The 19,669-nt window shown below is 43.7% G+C and overlaps 1 protein-coding gene across 2 annotated transcripts in view; it reads left to right on the plus strand.

The window, feature by feature from the left end:
- The window catches only part of ZMIZ2 (zinc finger MIZ-type containing 2), a 105,908-nt gene that overhangs the window by 63,918 nt on the left and 22,321 nt on the right, over positions 1–19,669 (plus strand). For both annotated transcript variants that reach the window (XM_042473267.1, XM_042473268.1), the window contains exons 2-6: positions 8,768–8,916; positions 9,941–10,055; positions 13,727–13,929; positions 18,027–18,219; positions 18,749–19,012. In XM_042473267.1, the coding sequence (XP_042329201.1) occupies positions 8,867–8,916; positions 9,941–10,055; positions 13,727–13,929; positions 18,027–18,219; positions 18,749–19,012 (825 nt within the window). In that variant the 5' untranslated portion in view covers positions 8,768–8,866. The remainder of the gene's footprint in view (positions 1–8,767; positions 8,917–9,940; positions 10,056–13,726; positions 13,930–18,026; positions 18,220–18,748; positions 19,013–19,669) is intronic.

Genomic DNA, 19,669 nt, shown 5'->3' on the forward strand with positions numbered 1-19,669 from the left:
GGCAGTCCTAGTATACAGGTATGTATATGAAGAAGGTGTTCATGTGGGTGAAATGTTGTGGATGGGGTGTGCATGTGTGAGAGAGTGGGGAGGTTGCATCTATTTTGGTCTCTGGCCACCTCCACGGATGGCGTGTGGTCCTTGAAAGTTTTGCAGGGCTGGTTAGCTGGTTCTTGAGCCAAGAAAAGTTCCTCACTCCTATGTGAGTCACCATCGCCATCATTTTGTCCTTTTCATTGATGCCTCTGATATCTCTGCACCCAGCCTACTCCTTTCCTCCTTTACCACTGCACTCTCTCTCTCCTCTTCTGAAACCAGACTGATGGACACTTCCCTGCCCCCCCCCCTTTCTTGGCATGCAGTGCCATACTGCTTTGCAGAAAGTCCTTTTTATATGCCCTTGCCTTTTAATCTATAGAAGAGCCGTTAGAGAGTTTGCGGTCACTCCTAAAGGAGGCAGTGGCTTTGTTTGGGGGAAATGGGGTTTTGAACTGACAGTTGGAAGCTGTGTCAGATTCTGTGCCTTGGTTAGCTTAGAACTGAAGGCTGTTTCCCATCTTCTGCTTTTGGTTTGGCTTGATTTTGATCACAACAGAACTTCCTTCACGATGCACCTGCAGCCAAAATTTTATGATGGGGGAAGGACCAGTGTGTCACAACCTAGTTGAAAGTCTAGTTAAAGGACATAGAGCCATTGCTGGTATAGCTGTGCCTGTAGCATGGATCAAGGGTTCCCAGTCTGGGTTGCCCACATCCACAGGGGGTTTCAGGATAGAATTTCAGGGGGCATGACAAAGATACTTGTGTTAATCTGGATTCAGTTTTCTTTTGTCAATCAAGATAAAATCTAGGATTCACCTGAATCTACAGGCAGACATGCAGATTGCAGTCAGTGAGAAAATTCCACGTTTTGACAAAATCGTGAATGAAAAGCAAAGGAGCAAAGATGTAATCAAAATTTATGTTACAATTGGGATTAATGTTGTTATTTACATTTTCCTGAATATATTAGAATCTAATTACTCAAGTGAGATTTGCATTCTATGCATTAAGTTAAAAACTTTTTTTTAAAAAAAGGTCATTTTGTTGACCCACAGTATGTGGTTCAAAAATTAGAAATTAGATTTCTTCATCTTCAAATGTGATATTACTTTTGTACTAGGGGTGAGGGACAACCACTGTCATAGATCAAAATTTACTCTAATCCAGAGCAGGTGAGAGTGCAGTTTGGGCCAGGTTTAGAGCAGCATGTCTAATCTTCACCTGCTGGCCACTGTGGGCTGGATAACACCAGGGGTTGTGGCCAGTAGAGTACATGGCTTCATAGCTAAAGTATGTTTTTCTAGCTGTGTGCTTCCCCCCACCTTTCTTCTCTTCATCCGGCATACAGTCCCACCAACTCTTCCAGCCCCCAAACAGTTAGTAATTGGGGAATGATGAAAAGCTGGTAATATTTTTTAGGCTTCTATACAGAAATGTATGCAAAAATATTTGGGGGGAGGGGGTTTAACAGAAAAGGGCAAGGGATAGTAAGAGACTATGGCTTGGTACAGACTGCCCAAAAAAGGCGGTCTGCTGGTGCCCCTGACAAACCACGCAGCTTCCTCGCAGAGCCAAAAGAACCCACAAATATGGCGCCGCGACGTGCAGACACTAAGTGTCCGTCACATCAAAATGGCAGCGCCCATCTGTACAGGATGCCTCCATTTTGACATATGGAAGATGTGCTAGGGTTGTGGGGCATCTGTAAGTGACGCCCTGAGGCTACCCTAGCATGTCATCAAGATGTGCCATGAGGCCTGTCTGTACTGGGCCTAGCAAATGGGAATGGCCTTCTTGACAAAACGTATGATATGAGAGGGTCCCCTCATATAATGTTATGAACATTATAGAAGTGCCAAGCATTTAAATAAACTCATTTGTTCTGTTACATTCTTTTTGGAGTGGAGATCAGTTCTAAATAAAAGAGGGTTCAAACAGTTAACCTGTATAGCTTTTACTATTGGCAGGGGGCTTCAAACACCTAACAGTTCTATTTCCTTTCCTTTCAACAAGTGAATCCTGATATGCACACAAGTGGTGCATTCACATGTCGCCATAAGACATGGTTAGTTGCGTAAGCCATGAATTGTGATCAACCCCGTCTTGTCTTCCTTTTTCAGGTTTATTTCTTTCCCAGCATTATTTGTCAGCTCCTGGGCCTTCTGCCAAATCCTGCTTTCAGGGTGGGCAGCAGTGGAAACAAGGCAGTGACAAGTCATGCTTGTGGGTTTGTACAAAACAAGCTGGAGTTCATAAGCCAACAGCAGACAGTTTCAAACTGTGCCTGCTTAACAAATCATAGTTTGCCAGTGAAAGTAGAATCACATGTCACAGTAAGCCAGATTTGAACAAGCCATAACAAGTGCTTGCTATGATGTAGGATGCTTTCTTCCTCTGAAATATAGATTTAACAGAGCTAATGAGACATATCCAGCCTATCTTCCACTCAGTTCTGAACACAGAAGGCGACATGTGGCCCTGAAAGTGTGGGGTGCAGTTCAGGGACATGTTCAGTAGACATCACCACCACCCCACACCCTGCCTTATCTCAGCATCTTCACCATAAAACTCTTTTTTTGTTGTGTGAGTGTTTTAAAATGTCTAGATTGAGACAGTTCCCATAAATTAATAATAAAACCCATTTAAAGCATCAAGTTAAAAGCCACCAAACAAAACCCCAGAAGCCAGAGGGGAGAGAGAGAGAGAGGACACACATAGCTTAACCAGTTTCATATTTTCTGCAGTTAAACAGCCCTCAGAAGCAAACCAAGAAAAAGGTTTTTGCCTTCCTCCTAAAAGGCAGGTTAGCTTGGCAGGCTTCCTGGAGCAGGCTGCCTCCCTACATGAGCAAATTAGGGGCCTGCCTCCAGCGTCTGTCCTCCTTGTTTCCAAGCTGGATTCCAGTGACTCCTCTTTCACCCAGCAGATGGTTGCATGAAATGTCCATTCTGCCTTCTTTGCTATTGGAAAGATTTCCTGCCCTAGGAAAAGGGTGTGCTCTGAAGGTCCTGGAATATCAATGATCTGAGCAGAAAAACCTCAGATGGGGGTAGAAAAGCTTCCTCATTTGGTCTTCTGGCTTTGAGATGGTTTTTAGTATGCAGGGATGAATGGGGGAAACATGCAGACATTCGCCTCTCTCTCTCTCTCTCTCTCTCTCTCTCTCTCCTTCCACTCCCTTCCCCCCTCCCCCCATTTTCATTTTTGGGCAAAGCACAGCCAACCATTCCTGTCGGCAAGGGTGTCTTTCAGCTTTGCCATCCCTCCTCTACACTCCCATGGCCTAGATAATCTGGGAGGTGGACAAAACAGCAGCAGAAGGAGATTCCTGCTCTCCCAGTTCCTAGCCAAAGGCACTTGGCTCAGTCAGGCTTTTTTTCTCTTTTTTTTCTTTCTTTCTTTACAAAACAGGATCCAAAAAACCTTGTTGGAGCAGTTCTAAGCCAAAGACATTTTCCTATCTCACTCAGCAATAAAGCAGCACATTCACGTAGCTGTAGTGCACAGCCAAAGAGAGTAAACAAACTGGAGCTAGTCTGGGATGTTAACTGGAGTTGAGTCTTGACTTCTGCCATAACTTTACTGTGTGTCTGACCTCGGGCAAGTCATCTAGTTGTTGGATGTCTCTGAGCATTTATTCATGTTTGCGGGGTGCAATTAAGCTTATCCAGGCTGGCGCCATTGCTTGGTATCCTGGGCCACCTGCTAAGGGCTGTGCCTCAATATAGACCTGACTGCCAGTCCTGGGATTCTTCTATCCTTGGATATGCTCCTGTTGGATAATATTGTTATTGTTTTTACCTTGTGGCCTGCCTTCTTTGAATGAGCAATAAAAAGAGTGAGATGAAGGACTGGTAACATGCCATGGCTCCTCCATGGGAGATGGCGCAGAATGGGCTGAGAGAGACAGACAAATGCATGGGCATGGGCATGGGTCACAACAGTGAGGAAGAAGAAGGTAGTGCATCTGCGAAGCATGGCCCCATGAGAGCATCTTATCCTAGCTGCCTTTACTTTCTGAAACCAGCCCTGTATCTCTCAGATAAGTGGATGGGACATAACTGAGTTTGTCTATCATCAATGCTACTTCCCACATGTGCCTGCTCAGCACTCCATGGCATTAGCTCACAGCTTAGGACCCATTGCTGAGTTACTTTTTTTAGTTGTCTCACCAACTTTCTGGTTTTATGTTCAGCCTTAATCTCTCCCCACCCACCCCCAGCCAAACTTGCTATCAAATGCCAGAGCTCCAGAATTAGAGTTTAAAAAATTCCTTTTCCATCACAACTTCCAGAATCCCCCAGCCAGCCTTGCCATATCTCAGACTGTCTAGGAGATGTGGGGGGTTACTAAGCTGTATTCAGCCTTTGAGCACATGCTTTACATTGCATGTGGTACTGGGTCTCTGGCATGTATAGTTAAAAAAAAAAGCTGAGTATCCAATAGACAATGGGTAGGTATTATTATTTTTGCCACTGGCCAGAGTGTCTGGGAGTTATAGTCCAAAAAGGTAACATTTCCCAGCCCTTCTCAGCATATGGTCATATTCTTTTATTGTTCCTTCAGGATGACACAATCATGAGAGGGAACAGAAGGGCTGTACTTGCTTTCTCACCTCCTGTTATTCTGTTGTGCCCTCATTGTGTTTGTTTATTTGTTGTGCATGTAGACATGACCTGGTTGACCAAGGGCCCTTTGACATTGCACGGTTATAGTGCTGTGCTTGACTTTAACTGTCACAGCTGTATCCTGTGGAATCTTGGGGTTTATAGTCTGGTGAGGCACTAGAGAGCTAGTATGCTGCAATGTGGTATAATAGTTGGACTAGTACTCTGGGAGATCAGTATTAAAATCAGCCGTGGAAGCCCACTAGGAGATGTAAGATATGTCACACCTTCTCAGAGGAAGGCAAAGGCAAACCCCTCTGAAGTATCCTGCCAAGAAAATGCCATTATAGTTTTGTCTTAGGGTTGCCACAAGTTGTAAATGATTTGAAGGCACACAGCAACAATGAAGTCATAGAGATTGCTGGCTGAGAATTTTGAATACCCCAATTTAAACTGCAAGTCCCTGTGTTCCACAAGCTAGAACCATGGCAGTTAGAGCACCATAACTGTGTAATGTGAAAGGGCCCAAGATCCTAAATTGTGCAGAGATCTACATAGAGCAGGTTCCCCAGCCACTTCAGACCTCCCCCATTCCCCAGGCACATGGATTGGGGGGAGGGATAGGATGTGACCAGCAACAGAGAGTGCAGTGCAGACTTTCCATTCAGTTGGTTTGTTAGAAATAGTAAAACATTGCTTCTGAACATGTACAGCATATCTTTTACTGGCATATAGTTAATCACACCCAGATCCCACATATTGGGGACCAGGGTAGGAAAGCAATTTATGCAGATTGTAGCAGTGTAGCTTCAAGTAGGAGAGCCAGCATGGTGGTGGTTTGAGTGTTTGACTGCGATTCTGGAGAGCAGGGTTCGATTCCCAGCTCGGCCATGAAACCCACTGGGTGACCTTGGGAAAAGTCAAATGCTCTCATCCTTAGAGGATGGCGATGGACACAAATCTTATACTAAGTGAGGCTACTATTGTCTTTGACTGTCTGGTGGTCCTTTGGGGTCTTGTAGCAGAGAAAGCATTTTAAGTGGAGATGGCAGGCGTTTAACTGTGTTTCTGTCACCTGAGCCACTGACCCTCTCCAAAGAGCTCCCAGACATGGCCAAGACAAAGAATCCACTCACTCCAACCCTATTTCCTGAACAACAACAGCAATAATAGAGACAGGGAAAGCTCAGGTAATGGGGGCAAGGGACAGTGTTGGCTGGCTAGCTTTAAGTCAAACCATGGGCAGCAGAGAGTTAATCTGGTGTAACTAGGCCAGCCCTCCAGGCTTCTCCTGCCAGGACCTTGTTTTGCCAGATCTGGGCAGAACGCCAAGTTCCTTCTGGCCGCTGTATAAAGTTGACGTAGTAGTCAGAGCAAAAAAAGCCTTTACTGAACAAATGTGACCACTTCCCCTCAGGAAAACTGGGGTGGTTGAGAGTTGTTGTAGGGGGCCAGGAGGGAAAGAAACATCTCACAGGGGATGGGAGAGTGGAGAGGAATGCCTGGGGCTGCTTAGCTGGCAACCAGCTATCTATGGGGCATAGAAATGGAGACTACTGTCCTGACCAGGAGTAGGAAGGATGCTTCCTGCTTTGGAACAAAAGCGATAGAGGTAGCAATGCAGTCTGCCACCCACTTGCGGCCTTGACGATACTGAAGGAGAAGAGGGTACTTGAGGACATAAGTGGAAGTTTGAACGGTTTCCCGAGAGCCTGGAGTGAGAGAAGGGCTGTTTGGATATTGGTTGCTCACTTGTCTGCTCATCCCATTTACATTCTACCTTTCCTCCTATGAGTTCAAGATGGTGTGTGGGGCTCTCCCCTTTCTCACTTTCATCCCAGTGCCAGCCCTGTGAAGTGGGCTAGGCTGAAAGAAGGTCTCTGGCTAAGGTCACCAGCAATTTGTATGTGGCCCTTGCCTTTCTGCAATGACTGCTGTGCCCACAACAAATCTGGGGATGCCCTAAAGCACCCTGAACTGTTGGCCTTTTATAAATGGGAAATTGTCTATAGTTGAAGAGGTACAAAAGGAATTTAAAACCACAGTGCAAGAGACACCATAAGAAAATAGGTCCAGCCTTCTGTTTTCTACTATAGCCAATGAAATCCTAGCAGGTAATTGTGGCAGGGATGGCTGGTGGCTTTCATGCCAGTGGGGTGATGAATCCACTCCAGGCTTTAACCTAGAATTTAAAGGAGCTCTCCAAAGTTTTGAACACTATGCATCAAATAGATGCAGCATCTTGGATCTTCTCTTAAAGTTTGAACCCAAGCCCAAAGTGGAATCCCTGGCCCACTGCCATCAGAACCACCAGCCGTTTGAGAGACATATGGACTCTCATATGGAAAGTAACACATAGCCACCATGACTTGAATACCCTTATTCTCCACAAATCAGTCAAAACGCCCTTTGTTAAAGGCACCCAAGTTGGTGGCCGTGGCTACAGCTTGGCTATACCTGTAACATCTACTTTCAAACTTCAGTGTTGATATCACATTTATTTATTTCTTGCCCAAGGTAGGTTTCAGGAGATTCCGCAGGCATAGCTGTCTCCACTTTGTCAGGATAGTTTGCCCATTGGTGGGTTAGTGTAAGCTAATAGTACTTAGACAGAACAGGGGGAACCAGTGCACAAATCATAATTGAGTCAGTGAACCTCAGTGGGTTCCCTGTAACCGCCTTTCTCTTTTTGTTGCTCAGCCAAAACAAAGGCCTGTGTAGTCCAGCATCCTGGAGTCCATTCACACTCTGCAAATATAGCACTATGGTTCTGTCTTGGCTGCATCCTAAGGAATGCTGGGATTTGTAGTTTGGTGATGGCTGAGAAGTGTAAATACTGTACCTCCTTAAACTGCAAATCCCAGGATTCCGTCGGGCGGAATAACAGCAATTAAAGTGAAATCATAGCACTAAACTGTGTGGTGTGAAAAGGCCTCTGGTCACACAGATGTCAATGGGTTACCCACAAACAAGGCACAAGGGTAACAGAACCATTTCTGGTTCAGGTTCCTTAGCAACTCATATACAGAAACAGATCAGCCTCTCTGATCCCAGGATATATAGCCACCCTAGAGCTTCAAAAAACGAACCTTTTGAATTGCAACTCCCAGAACATGTTGCCCACATTTAGGAGATATAGTCCAGAAAGTAACTTTTCAGAGCTCTGAGCTAGTCTGTTCAGTCACCTCCATAAATTTCTCTAACCTCCTTTCAAAGGTTGCAAGTAACTTCTGCTACTTTGTAAGTGGAACAGGGGAGCTAGAGTGATTGTTTGCTTAGAAAGAAGAATGATTTGCTTTGCTCAATTTAGTGAAAATGTAGATAACATTAAAAGAAATTGTAAATACACAAATGTAACTAGTTTGACTGGGCTTCTGGTTTTTTGACTGCCTCTTTAGCAATAATAACATTTAATTGGCATCTTTCACTTATCTAATGGTATTTTATAGGTAGACTCATTTGTCTCCCAAATACACATTTTCTGCTCTAGCCTTCAGTTATTCATCATTGAGGAGGAATTTGATGGGAGTCTGCTTTAGTGTTGCATGTTCTTTAATGGTCAAGTAGCTTGTCTGTGGCACCAGCAGTGGTTGCTGAGAGATCTTAGGCCAGATGTTGGGTTGGTCTCCCATCTCCTCCTTTACTTGGTGGCAAAGTGGAGGCTTTGCACATAGATGTTCCCATGTTCCTTCCCCAGCAACTCCAGTGCTGACCTAGCTGGACAAATCGTGTAACCTGGGTTTGTTTCACACTAGATACTTCCAGCACTTTAATACCACTTTGACCGCCATGGTTACAACCCATGGAGACCTGGAATTTATAATCTTGTGAAGTAGTAGATCTCTCTACTGGAAAACTCTAAATATCTCAAGGAATTTCAGATCCCAAAAAAAATAGAATGGAACTATCTTGCAACTCCTAAGATTTTGTGGTACTTAAAGAAGTATCAAAGTGCCATAATTGTGAAGAGTGAAAGAGTTCCTAGTATCTTCATATGATGCCATGGTTTTCCTATCCTTTGATGTAAAAATGGCTTGGAGGTGGATATTGGAGCTTGTGGCCACCAAAATGAGTTGGGTTTTTAATATCTTGCTTTCTGCTCCTTCCTCTCTATCTAGCCCAGCTGGTGCTGTGAAACTCAAAGGGGCTGAGGCTGCTGCTCTCACTGGGTTGCCTTGGAAGATCCTGCACCCAACCCCTTCACCTTCCTGTAGCCAATGAACTCAATGAACCCAATGAAACCATCGCTCCCACCCACCCCACATGGGTGAGTATGACTGGGTTAGCCTTCTCTTGCAGTACTTCCGCTACAGACGATCTGTATTTGTGTACTCGCTCCCCCCTCTGTTTTACTCCTGGGAACAGATTGTAATAGAATAGAGTGTCTTGTGCAATTCTGCAGTGCTAATGCACAATTCTGCTTCCTAATATGACAAGTTTCACTGCAAAGTTTCTAGTCCTCATGTTTATAAAGGAACGTGAAAATGAAAATGGGCAGGCATGGATACACTATATAACATAATGGTAGAACTCTTACATCAGAGGTGGAGAAAGTGTGGCCCTTAAAGCCTGCTGCCAGTCTCCCAAAGTCCTTTGAACCTTCATTTAAATAATAATAATAATAATTCAGTGTGATTTAAGCCTCCCAAATGTGTAAAAAGATCTCTTCTCAACCTTCTCAGAAACTTCATCCCCTAAATAAAGATCATAAACAGGAAACCTGTTGGTTCAAACCAAAGGCTCCTTCAGTCCCAGCCTCCTGATGCACAGAGTAACTCGCTGTGGGTTTTCCCCCTGAAACGTTCTTATAAAAGAAAACATCAAGATAATAACCTTCCCTTGTAGTTTGCCCCACTACCAATGGGAATTCAATGATATACAACCTCTGAACATGGAGGCTTTTATTTAGCTGTTGTGGTGAATAACTGTTGATGTTGCAACCGCTGAGTAATCAATACACATCTATGCATTTTTGCAAAACTTGGCAGGGGGTGGGGGAAATCCTTCTTTTAAAAATTATAACTCAAAGGATTCCCCAGCCAACATGCAATGATAGATAATTCAAAAAAAGGGTTTCCAAGAGTTGCTCTTTTCCCTTCTAGGTAAGCTTTGTCCTTAACGTTTTATCCCCAGTTTTGGAACACTCAGCCTCTTATTCCTCTTGTGCGGTCAGGAATATCACTTCATGCCCTCTTTCTTGTGCATATTTCCTGTCACTTCCCCAGGGCTTCTAATTAAATTATGGTGTGTTGCTCTTATTTATATATTTCTCTCTCTCCCTCCTCTCCTAGTGATGGTTCATATGCCTATGAGTCAGTTCCTTGGCAACAGAATACCAATCAGCCTGCAGGATCTCTCTCAGTGGTAACCACGGTGTGGGGAGTCAGCAACACATCCCAGAGTCAGGTACCTTCTGCAGCCTTCCCAAACAGTGTGGCTGGGCAGAGTTCCAATGGGGTGCGGTGTGATTGTGGCAATTGGACATACCAGTACGGGTGGGGCATGGAGGTCAGGCACCTGGTCTGCACATTCTTGGCCATTTGGCCAAACTGACATGAGAAAAGTCTTTGCTATGGGCATGGTGGACTACCACCCAGTTCGTCCTCAACTGTGCTGGTGAGGATGATGGGGACTGTAGTCCAACACATACAGAAGTTGCCTGGTTGACAAAAACTAGATTGTAAGCCTGAGGGCAGGGAAATGTCTAATGATCAATTTGTAAGCCGCTCTGATAGCCTGTTGGCTGAAGAGTGGGGTATAAATTATTATTATTATTATTATTATTATTATTATTATTATTACCCTAAGTGACTATTCTTTTATCAAAACTTTTAGATTAACTTCCTAGAGACCATCCTTGTCAGTTCTAGGTTTGTGAAGGGAAACCCTGAGACCAGTGATACCTGAGGCGAATGTTCTCTAATTTTGCCTCCTCTTCATTGCACTTGTCTCTTTGCTTTCCCGATCCTCATGGGCCCAGTCTGCACTGCTGCCCAACCTGAAAAGGAAAATGCAATAGAGCTGGCTCTTCTATCTCTTTTTGCCCCTGTCACTACCCAATTGGTTGGGGAGAGGAGAGGTGAATAGGCAGTGGCAACTGTGAGGATAAGCAGCAGGGTCACAGAGTCTGGAGGACTCCATGTGAGCTTCTCCAGATGCCTGGCAAAGTTGACCCTTTAGTGCCAGCCCTGCTATCTGTGCAGATGTCATATTTCGTAGGTTTGTATTGCCCATGTAGTAGCAGTGATTTGCTTGGGAAAGGTTTTTTTTTTTAATTAAAGTTTTTAAAAATAACCTGGTCTGGATGAGGAATCAGAATCTTGTCATCCCTTTCTAAGGTGTCATTCCACATCTACCCATCTTTCCCTCTTCCATTAATCCATTCCCACACACTGTAGCTAACTGGCTTTCCACCTTCTCCCCTGCCACCTTGGCTCCCCCATCCCACTGCACCTTCTACTGCTTTTTTATCGTTACTTGGAACTATGGCTCAAGGAGCACAGTCCTAAAGAGCTTTACTCAAAGTAAGGCTGCAGTTCTGAATAAACCAGAGATGGAGAACATCTAACCTTCCAGAAGCTAAGATTGCAATTTCTATCACCTCTCACCACCATCTGTGCTAAGAGCTGCATTCTAATGGCATCTGGAAGGTTGTGAATTCCCGTCCCAATACACACACTTAGCTCCGAGTAAACCCCATTGAATTTACACCTTTAGGTTAGTGCTGCAGGTCCCACTGTATGCAATGCATCTAGTTTTTCAATAAGCATGCTTAAGAAGACAACCTAAGCCTGTTTCTCTCCAGAAAGAGAAAAATAATGATTTTAGTATCATTAATGTCCTACCTTTTTCTCCAAAAGGAGCTCTGTCTCCTGTGTTCTTTGGGCCTAAAGTTGGCAGGTAAGGAGAAGGGATTTCCCCTTCTCCTGCAAAGCATGGACAAGATAAGATTAATGTACATTCCATTCCCTTCAGGGCCTTCTGCCTCCCATCATTCCAATGCATTCCATGTTATGCAAACTAATAGGGAGGAAGATCAGGGTTCTTTCCCCAGATTCAACTACTTCAATTTTCAACTACTAAGTAAGCATGTTTAGAAAAAGATAACGTTTATTTACATATGCCATGTTTGGGGAAGGAGGTAACTAATATACTTTATATATATTATATTCATGTGTGTATGTGTAATATATATATATATATATATATATATATATATATATATAATCTTTCTCTTTACCTACTTTGAAAGATGATCTCTTTAACTTGATCTTGGCTCTCATTGATTGAAACTTTAATCTGGTTCCCTAAGAAGTGTTGTTAAACAGTGTAAGGTAAATTGTGTAGGGCTTGAACTCAGCTTCCACGATTAAAAGAAGTGGCACTTGAAAGGGTTCTTGTTTTGAACTACTAATCCCAGAATTCCCTAGCTAGCGTCCGCAAATTGTAATCCATAAAAATAACATTCTCTAGCTGTGAAAACAAGCAAGCGTGGAAAATAATCAACAAGACTGTAAGCTGTGCAATGAACACAAAGTTAATTAATTGCACAATTATACACATATCTCCTTTCATTGAATTTCATAGGGTCTTATTCCCATATGAGTGTATACAGACCTGCTATAACCCTAAACTGGTCAACTTGAGGTCCTTCACATGTTGGAGTACAACTCCCATTAGCCCCAGCCAGCATAACCACTGCTGAGGGATGATAGCAATAGCAATTCAATATAATCTGAAGGGCTTTGAGTTGCCCACCTCTTCTATGCATATTTACTAAACTCTCAGTGAACTAATTGTGGTTTTAATGTGAGTAGGCATGCAGAAGATTGCACTGGATCCTAACACAGAGCAAGGAGAAGTGCTATCCCTCCAGATGATGCTGGACTACAGCTTCCATCATCCATCATTGGCTGAGAATGGTGGAAATTGCAGTTTAACAGTGTCTTGAAGGCTACAAGTTGCAACCACCTGCTTTCACAAATGTCTTTAGCTTCTTTGCCCAAGGTTGCTTGCAAGACTTCAGATGAACTGTTAGCCCAGGATTTTGTGGAGATCCTTAACTGAATACCTAATCACCTCTTCAGTTGGATCCTTTTATCCTGAAAGCCATGCAGGAGGTGTCTGTTAGACTTTTACAAACAGTGTCAAATGCTCTTTCAGTCTTTTTTTATTTTTTCAGCGTTAAATCCTGGAAATCTGAATAATCCTTAAAACATTTTGGCTTTAATGTGCTTGCTTACAATGTCTAAGAAGCTCAAAATGATATAAAAAGCAAAACATCTGACTAAAATCTTGAACGAATCCAGATCTCTATCTTGGCTTTCTTATCTTTACTGTCTTTCCAGATGAAATGGTAGAGGCAAAGCTGTAATCTTCCAGCACATCTCCGTTGCTCTGTATGTAGTGTACATTAATCCTTCTGATATTTGCCTCTCTCCTGCTTCATCCTCCACCTCATTTGTACTTGTGCTTTTCCTCAATTCTTTGCCTTGCTAAACCAAGGATGACAATTTTCCCCCCAAACTGGATTTGATGCTGTGCAGAGAGATTTAGCAGGCGATGCTTCTGTTGCTACAGCCACTATGCATGGTACAAGAGCAAGGATGGTATTTTTTAAGCCCAAACCGTATCTTCTAATTTAATGCCAAGATGTGCAACAGCAGTTTTTCAGAAACAGAAGGAACCTTGGAGATCTTCTAACTCTCTGACTGATCTGCAGGAGATAGGTATAGTTTCTTGTTCTTCGTCCCCATTAAATTAGGCTGGTGAGATAAAGAATCCTGTTTGTGGGATAGAGGATCAGGAGTGAATATCTGTGGAAGGGACGGTGCGCTCAGTACTGGTGCAAATTGAACTGAGTATGGGCTCAGAGGCATTCTTTCCCCCAATTCTGTCCCCTCCTGCAATATTTTTCACATTGGGTGACTCTTAGGATTTGAGGTTTTTTAAAAAAGTGAAACAAATGCCTGTATACTGTACATCTAGTCTAAACCTGGGTGCTTCAGATGAAGGTGGAGCTCAGACCTCTTGTTTGCTTTCTGACAATGTTTCTTTTGGGTTCTGCTGCTTTACAGGTTTTTGGAAACCCCATGGGCCCTGGGGGAAACTCCTCTGGCAACCCCATGATGCCCAGTGTGGCCAGCAGTGGCTCTGGAATGAACTCGCCTCAATTTATGGGACAACAGCCTTTCCCTGAGGGTTCCACTGGCAAGGGCTACGTGCAGCCTGGGATGTACAGCCGCAACTCTTATCCTGGAGGGCCAGGCTTCACCACAAGGTAGTCTTTGGAGACCCGGTCTGCCTCAGCTATTGTTGTGCAGTGAACCTTTGTAAAACAAGTTTCCTCCATCCAGCACTGCTACCCTGAGTACCGTGACACTCAATTAGGGCTTGACTAGTTGATTGTTTTGTCAGAGAGCTGGAGGGAGCATACTGGCCAAGAGACCGAGCCATGAAAAAGAAGCCTCTGGCCTCAGTCCAATATTCCCTTAGTGTAACATAAATACCCACACACTGAGTTACATTGCACAAGTCCCATGCAGAACAGCAACGTTGAGCAACACATGTCAGTGACTAGCTGCCATTACAGAATCCACAAAACAAGATGTACAACCACAGTGCAATATGTAGGATGCACAACTACCACACATAATTCATAATGTGCAAAGAGAAGACACAGATGAAACATGCTATCTGTGCAATTCCACTTCCACTGTTATCAGGAGAATTGCACAGTGATGACCTTTCAGCCCCACGTGCGTAACATGACTAACATGAGGATATGTCCCTTACAGAAGTCCAGCCTTTCTTTTGAATATCCCCTCTACTGCAGCTTTTTGGCCAGTGGCCAGTCCATTGTTTATTTCAAGGGTGGGGAACATGTGGCCCTCTAGATATTGTTGGGGAGAAAGAGATGAAAAAATAAGGGAAAGGAAACTCCCCAGACATCTATTTAACACACTAGCCTGACAGTGTATAGGCAGTAATGATGTGTCCACCATAAATTCACTTATTTACTTATGTATTTGATATTCTGCCTTTCGTACAGCTCAAGGCAGCATGCTTCTCTTCCTCCCCACTGTTTCCTTACAGTAACTCTGTGAAAGCAGGTCAGATGATTGGGATATTGTTATTCCATAAATTTCATAAATTAGTTGGGACTTCAGCTTGGATTTACACAGTCCAAGCCCAACACCTTAACCACTACACTGTAAGGATTCTTTCTCCTGGTTTGCCCCTGTATTAATCTTACAAGTTGCTGTTAATTTATTTCTGGAATCATCCACTGGTTAGGTGGGTAAGATGATATTTCTGAAGCAAGCAGTACACTTCCTTTGGATAATGCACATATATGTGCATATCTGTGCAGCAGGCATCAGATCAGAAGAAATAATTATTCCAGTGTGTGCTATGTGCCTTCATGTCATTTCTGACATATAGGGTTTCCTTAGCAAGATTTGTTCAGAGTGGTTTTGCCTGTCTTCTGAGGCTGAGAGAGTGTGACTTGCCCAGAATCACCCAGTGGGTTTCCATGACTGAGTGATCTCAGTTCAAACTCTAGTCTTTCAGAGTCTTAATCCAACACTCAAGCCACTGCACTTCACTGGCGGTCTTATTCCATACAGGAAAATAGGGGATGCCACTTGTAGAGACAGTGAATATCATCTGCTATTTTATGAGCCATTATATTGAAAATAATACTTATGTAAAATCACCTGGGTCATCTTTGTAGTTTATGTTTTTGAACTAAGTGGGACATAATGTTGAGTAGGCAGGAATAAGATTGTGCTTTTGAAAGGGTTTTTTTTAATAGCTGCAGTCCTCAACAGAGTTTCTTGGAAGCAAGTTGGACACAGTGGGATGTACTCCTGAATAACCATGCATATGATTGCACTGTTAATCGATCTAAATCAATTTGAAGATTGTAATCCTAATTAATGGTTGTCATATTTGGGGTCAGGAAAGAACACACACACACACGTGTGTGTGTGTGTGTGTGTGTGTGTGTATATATATATATATATCTGGGAGAAAGATGGTTTTGTCATCTGGAACTAGACTCTGTTTGGATAATGTGTTCTAAGTGTTTGACCCACCCAGTCACAATAAAGCCAGTGAATAAAATCCACCATTGTTTTGACTCTTAACATCCATCCCACCAACTCCAAAATGCCCATGTAGCCCAGATGTTAAAATCATTTTAGTCTAAGAGGGGCCCACAGTGAGTGGCTCTGGAAGATGTTTAAACCTTCAGAATTTGGCAGATCTCCAGGTTCTTTCACAACTGTGGTGCAGCTACCAAGAATGTCTCTTGATGCGGTCTTGTGCCCAGAGTTGGCATGTGGTTACACAGTCAACAGGGCATTTTAGATGCATTTTAAAACTCTGCTTTGATCTGGTCTTCTGAGTGCCACTGTAAATAGAAGGTTCACAATAGGAAGGGGAAAAGAGCTGTTACTGGAACTAACTATCAGACAGCTGGACCAAAGTTTAGTTTCTGCATACAGTTGGAAACAAAGCTAGAAATAGTTACTTTCTTAGACTACAACTTCCAGAATCCCCCAGCCAGCATGGCTAGATGGGGGATTCTGAAACTGGAGTCCAAAAGTAAGTTTCCTAAACAATTAATGCAGAAGTCTGCTCTGTCTTTTCTCTTTGCTAGTAGAGGTTTGTTTCCTCCTTCAGGATTCCAAAAGTGGCAGAAGGGGATTTTTTTTAAAGCTTTCTATAATCTTTGCATTTATGAATCAACCATATCTGTGATGGGAGGACTAGACTGGTAGTAGGTGTATGAAGAGCTTAATCATCAGGACACTTTTTACTTGTTGTCTCAAGAGTCATCGCCTGCTTGGTGTCATTGATGCTGAGTAAGTGGAGGGAGAAAGGGCATGTGTGTGAGTAAGTCTGGTTGCCAGCTCATGGTCACCAGCTCAGTTGCCTAATCTTTAAGGCACTTCTCCCTTGTTTCATCCTCCTCTCCTGACCAGGCCTTCCTACTACTTACCCAGAAAGCCTCTGGTGCTTCTTTGTTCCAGACTGGAAGATCCATAGGAACTCCTACTCTGTACCAGCCTTTTCCCCAAGCTGGTGGCTTTCAAATATATTAGGCTGAAATTCCCATCAATGGTGGGAATAGTAACCTTGACACTGAGTGATGGGAGAAGTAATCTGGCTACCAGGTTTAGTGCTTTTGGAAGAGGTGTAAAAACCCAGGCACTCAGTGGTAACATAAAACTGAACAAACAAAATTCTGGATTCTGAGCACACCATCCAGGTTATAAAACCCAATTTATCTGTGTCTTCCCCTTTGTTCTTCTGAAGTCTGTTGGGAAGATGCAGCTTTATCAGACATTGGCTAAGGTTCAAGCTGGAGGCCAGAGGAGATGGACTAATAAACTAAGAAGCCAGAGCTATAAGCGTTTTGCAAAAACTAGGTCTCAAATGAATGAGAGATAGTGTGATGCAGTGGTTACAGTGTTCCCCTGGGTCTTGGGAGCTCTTCGGTTGAAGTCCCTGAGTAAGTTCATGAAACTTACTAGATGACCTTGACTTTGTCTCTGTCTCTCTGTCTCAGTTTAAACTACCCTACAGGGTTGTTTTGATTATTAAAATGCAAAGGGGAGAGGCATATCTGTTTTTTTTAATGATACTGCTTTCTTTTTAAAGACAAAAACCTTACAAGTCTCCCAGATGGCGAACAGTAGAATTTTGGAAAGTTACTGTCATGGACCACAGTTCTCAGAATCCTCCAGGGAATCTGGCACCCTGAAGATTGTAGCAGTTGTAGTGCTAAAAAGTAACTTCTCCAAGCTCAATGCTTGCATTTCTAACTGCTATGCACTGTGTTGCAAGGCTCACTTTCGAACTCTGTGTTATCAGGACTAGCAACTTTGCATTTTTGAAACTTAAGGACAGCGAAGATTATAGAAGTTTCATATATTTCACTTCAGATAATCAGATTCTGCCTATTACATACAAGTGAGTCAAGGCTGAACAGGTTTCTATGTTTTTCCCCCCCAAGAACCCAGAGTGCCACAATTCAAAAACAAAACAGCAACAGCTGGAGCTTGCTATGTGCAACATGAATTTAAAAATTCCGATCACAGGAATTTGTTTGGCAAACCAGAACTGAATGAAAGTCACAGTTTTCCATTCCAAAATTTAGCTGCTGGTTACTCCAGACTTCATTCACCTCAGCAGTATGATTTGGCAGGGTTCAATGCTATTTGTTGCTGCTGTTGTTAAAGAACAGGGAGTTGCAAATCCTTGCCAGTTTACTTCAGATTGCTCAGATTGCTGCCAGTAGTTCAAGGGCAATTTTTGGCTCACACTGATATGTTGCTGCCTTTACACTAAACCACTTCCTTTCTCTAGTTATGCAGGCAGTCCAAATGGCCCTGGGGGAATGGGCATTCCTTCACATACTGGGAGACCCACTCCGGACTTCACCCAAGCCGCCGCCGCTGCTGCTGTAGCAGCTGCCGCTGCCACGGCCACAGCTACAGCCACAGCAACGGTAGCCGCCCTGCAGGAGAAACAAAGCCAGGAGCTGAGCCAGTATGGAGCGGTAAGACTTGGGACTATGATTCAGTGCATCATGCTTCCCAGGGTGATTTGAGGGCGAAGAAAAGAGGTAACAGGATGAGCCAATGTCTGGAGGGAATCACGATGCCAAAAGAGAGCCATCTCTTTCAAATTGCGTAACACAAAAAATTGATTGAAGAGGAGCATGATAGCTTCACTAAGGGAGATGTTGCAGTTTTCTCCAGGAGTAGACACTCCAGATGAGCTGAACTGCTATCCCCATTGGAGTTGTGGTCCAACCCATCTGGAAGGCCTCAGTTTGGGGAAAGTTGGGATAGAAGCCAAGGAGAAGCAGTGTAAAAGTGACTAGATAAAGATATCTTTGGACTACAGTTGCCAGAATCCCCTAGCCAGAATGGCAACTGGAATCTATCATATCATGTGCAGGAATCCCTTAGTTTAGAAATCCAGGATTCATTAGTGAAAACTCGGGAAACCTTTATTCAGAAAACTACAGTTGTCAGTTTCTCATCATACTGTGTTAAACAACTTCTTCTCTTTTGTTTTTGGAGATGGGGGCTGGGCAGCCCTTCAACAACCAGTTCCTTTCTCACTCGGGCCCTCGAGGACCAGCTGTGACCCCTGGAATGAATCCTGCCAACATGGGTGGTGTGATGGGTGCTTCTGGGATGTCTCCCATGAGCATGAATACTGCAAGACCTCCCAACATGAATGCCATCTATGGAGGACAACGGATGCCACAACATGGATACCCTGGTCCCCCACAAGGCCAGCAGATCCCCAGGCAAAGTGTCAAGAGGACCTACTCCAATGAGGTGAGCATGTGGAGAGGCAGCAGGTTTTGAAAGCGCTGCAGCTTCTAAGCTATTCATCCAAAGCTGGACAAACAAGGGCAAAGCAATAGGAAAGCATTCAGGCCAAACCTTAGGAAGATGCAGTGGGAGTGAGCTGTGATGATTGCCTCTGATCAATCCACTGATTCCTTCTTTCATGCAAGTTGGAGCATCATAAAAAAAGATGATGTGTCTGTGTCTGTGAAAAAAAAATCAAAAAATGGTGCTTTTGTTCTCAAGATTCTTTCAGAGAAATGAATGTGATCCCCCCATCCTATCTGTAGTTTCTTGTCTCCTGCTTTGCTAGTAAAGCTTCTCCCCCACAACGAAAATGACATTCATTTATTATATCTGCCCGTTGACCATAAATAATCTCACTCATTTATTTTTAGTTGCTTGTAACCTTGTTACAGCCCCAGTTATTGCACAACCTCATAGAGACATCCCAGAATATCTCCTCCCCACAAACATGCATGCTACAGTGTCCTTTCCTTCCAACAGCATTGTCCACTACTTCCCTTTCCTGCGTTGGCACCACAACATCACAGCCAGATTTCCAAAGCTCCTCTAGGACATTGAAACTGACTTAAGCAGACAGCAGCTGATCCACCTCCTTGACCCACTCTGCCTCTTCCTCCA

This window comes from Sceloporus undulatus, chromosome 6 (assembly GCF_019175285.1).
Source record: "Sceloporus undulatus isolate JIND9_A2432 ecotype Alabama chromosome 6, SceUnd_v1.1, whole genome shotgun sequence".
Lineage (NCBI taxonomy): Eukaryota > Metazoa > Chordata > Lepidosauria > Squamata > Phrynosomatidae > Sceloporus > Sceloporus undulatus.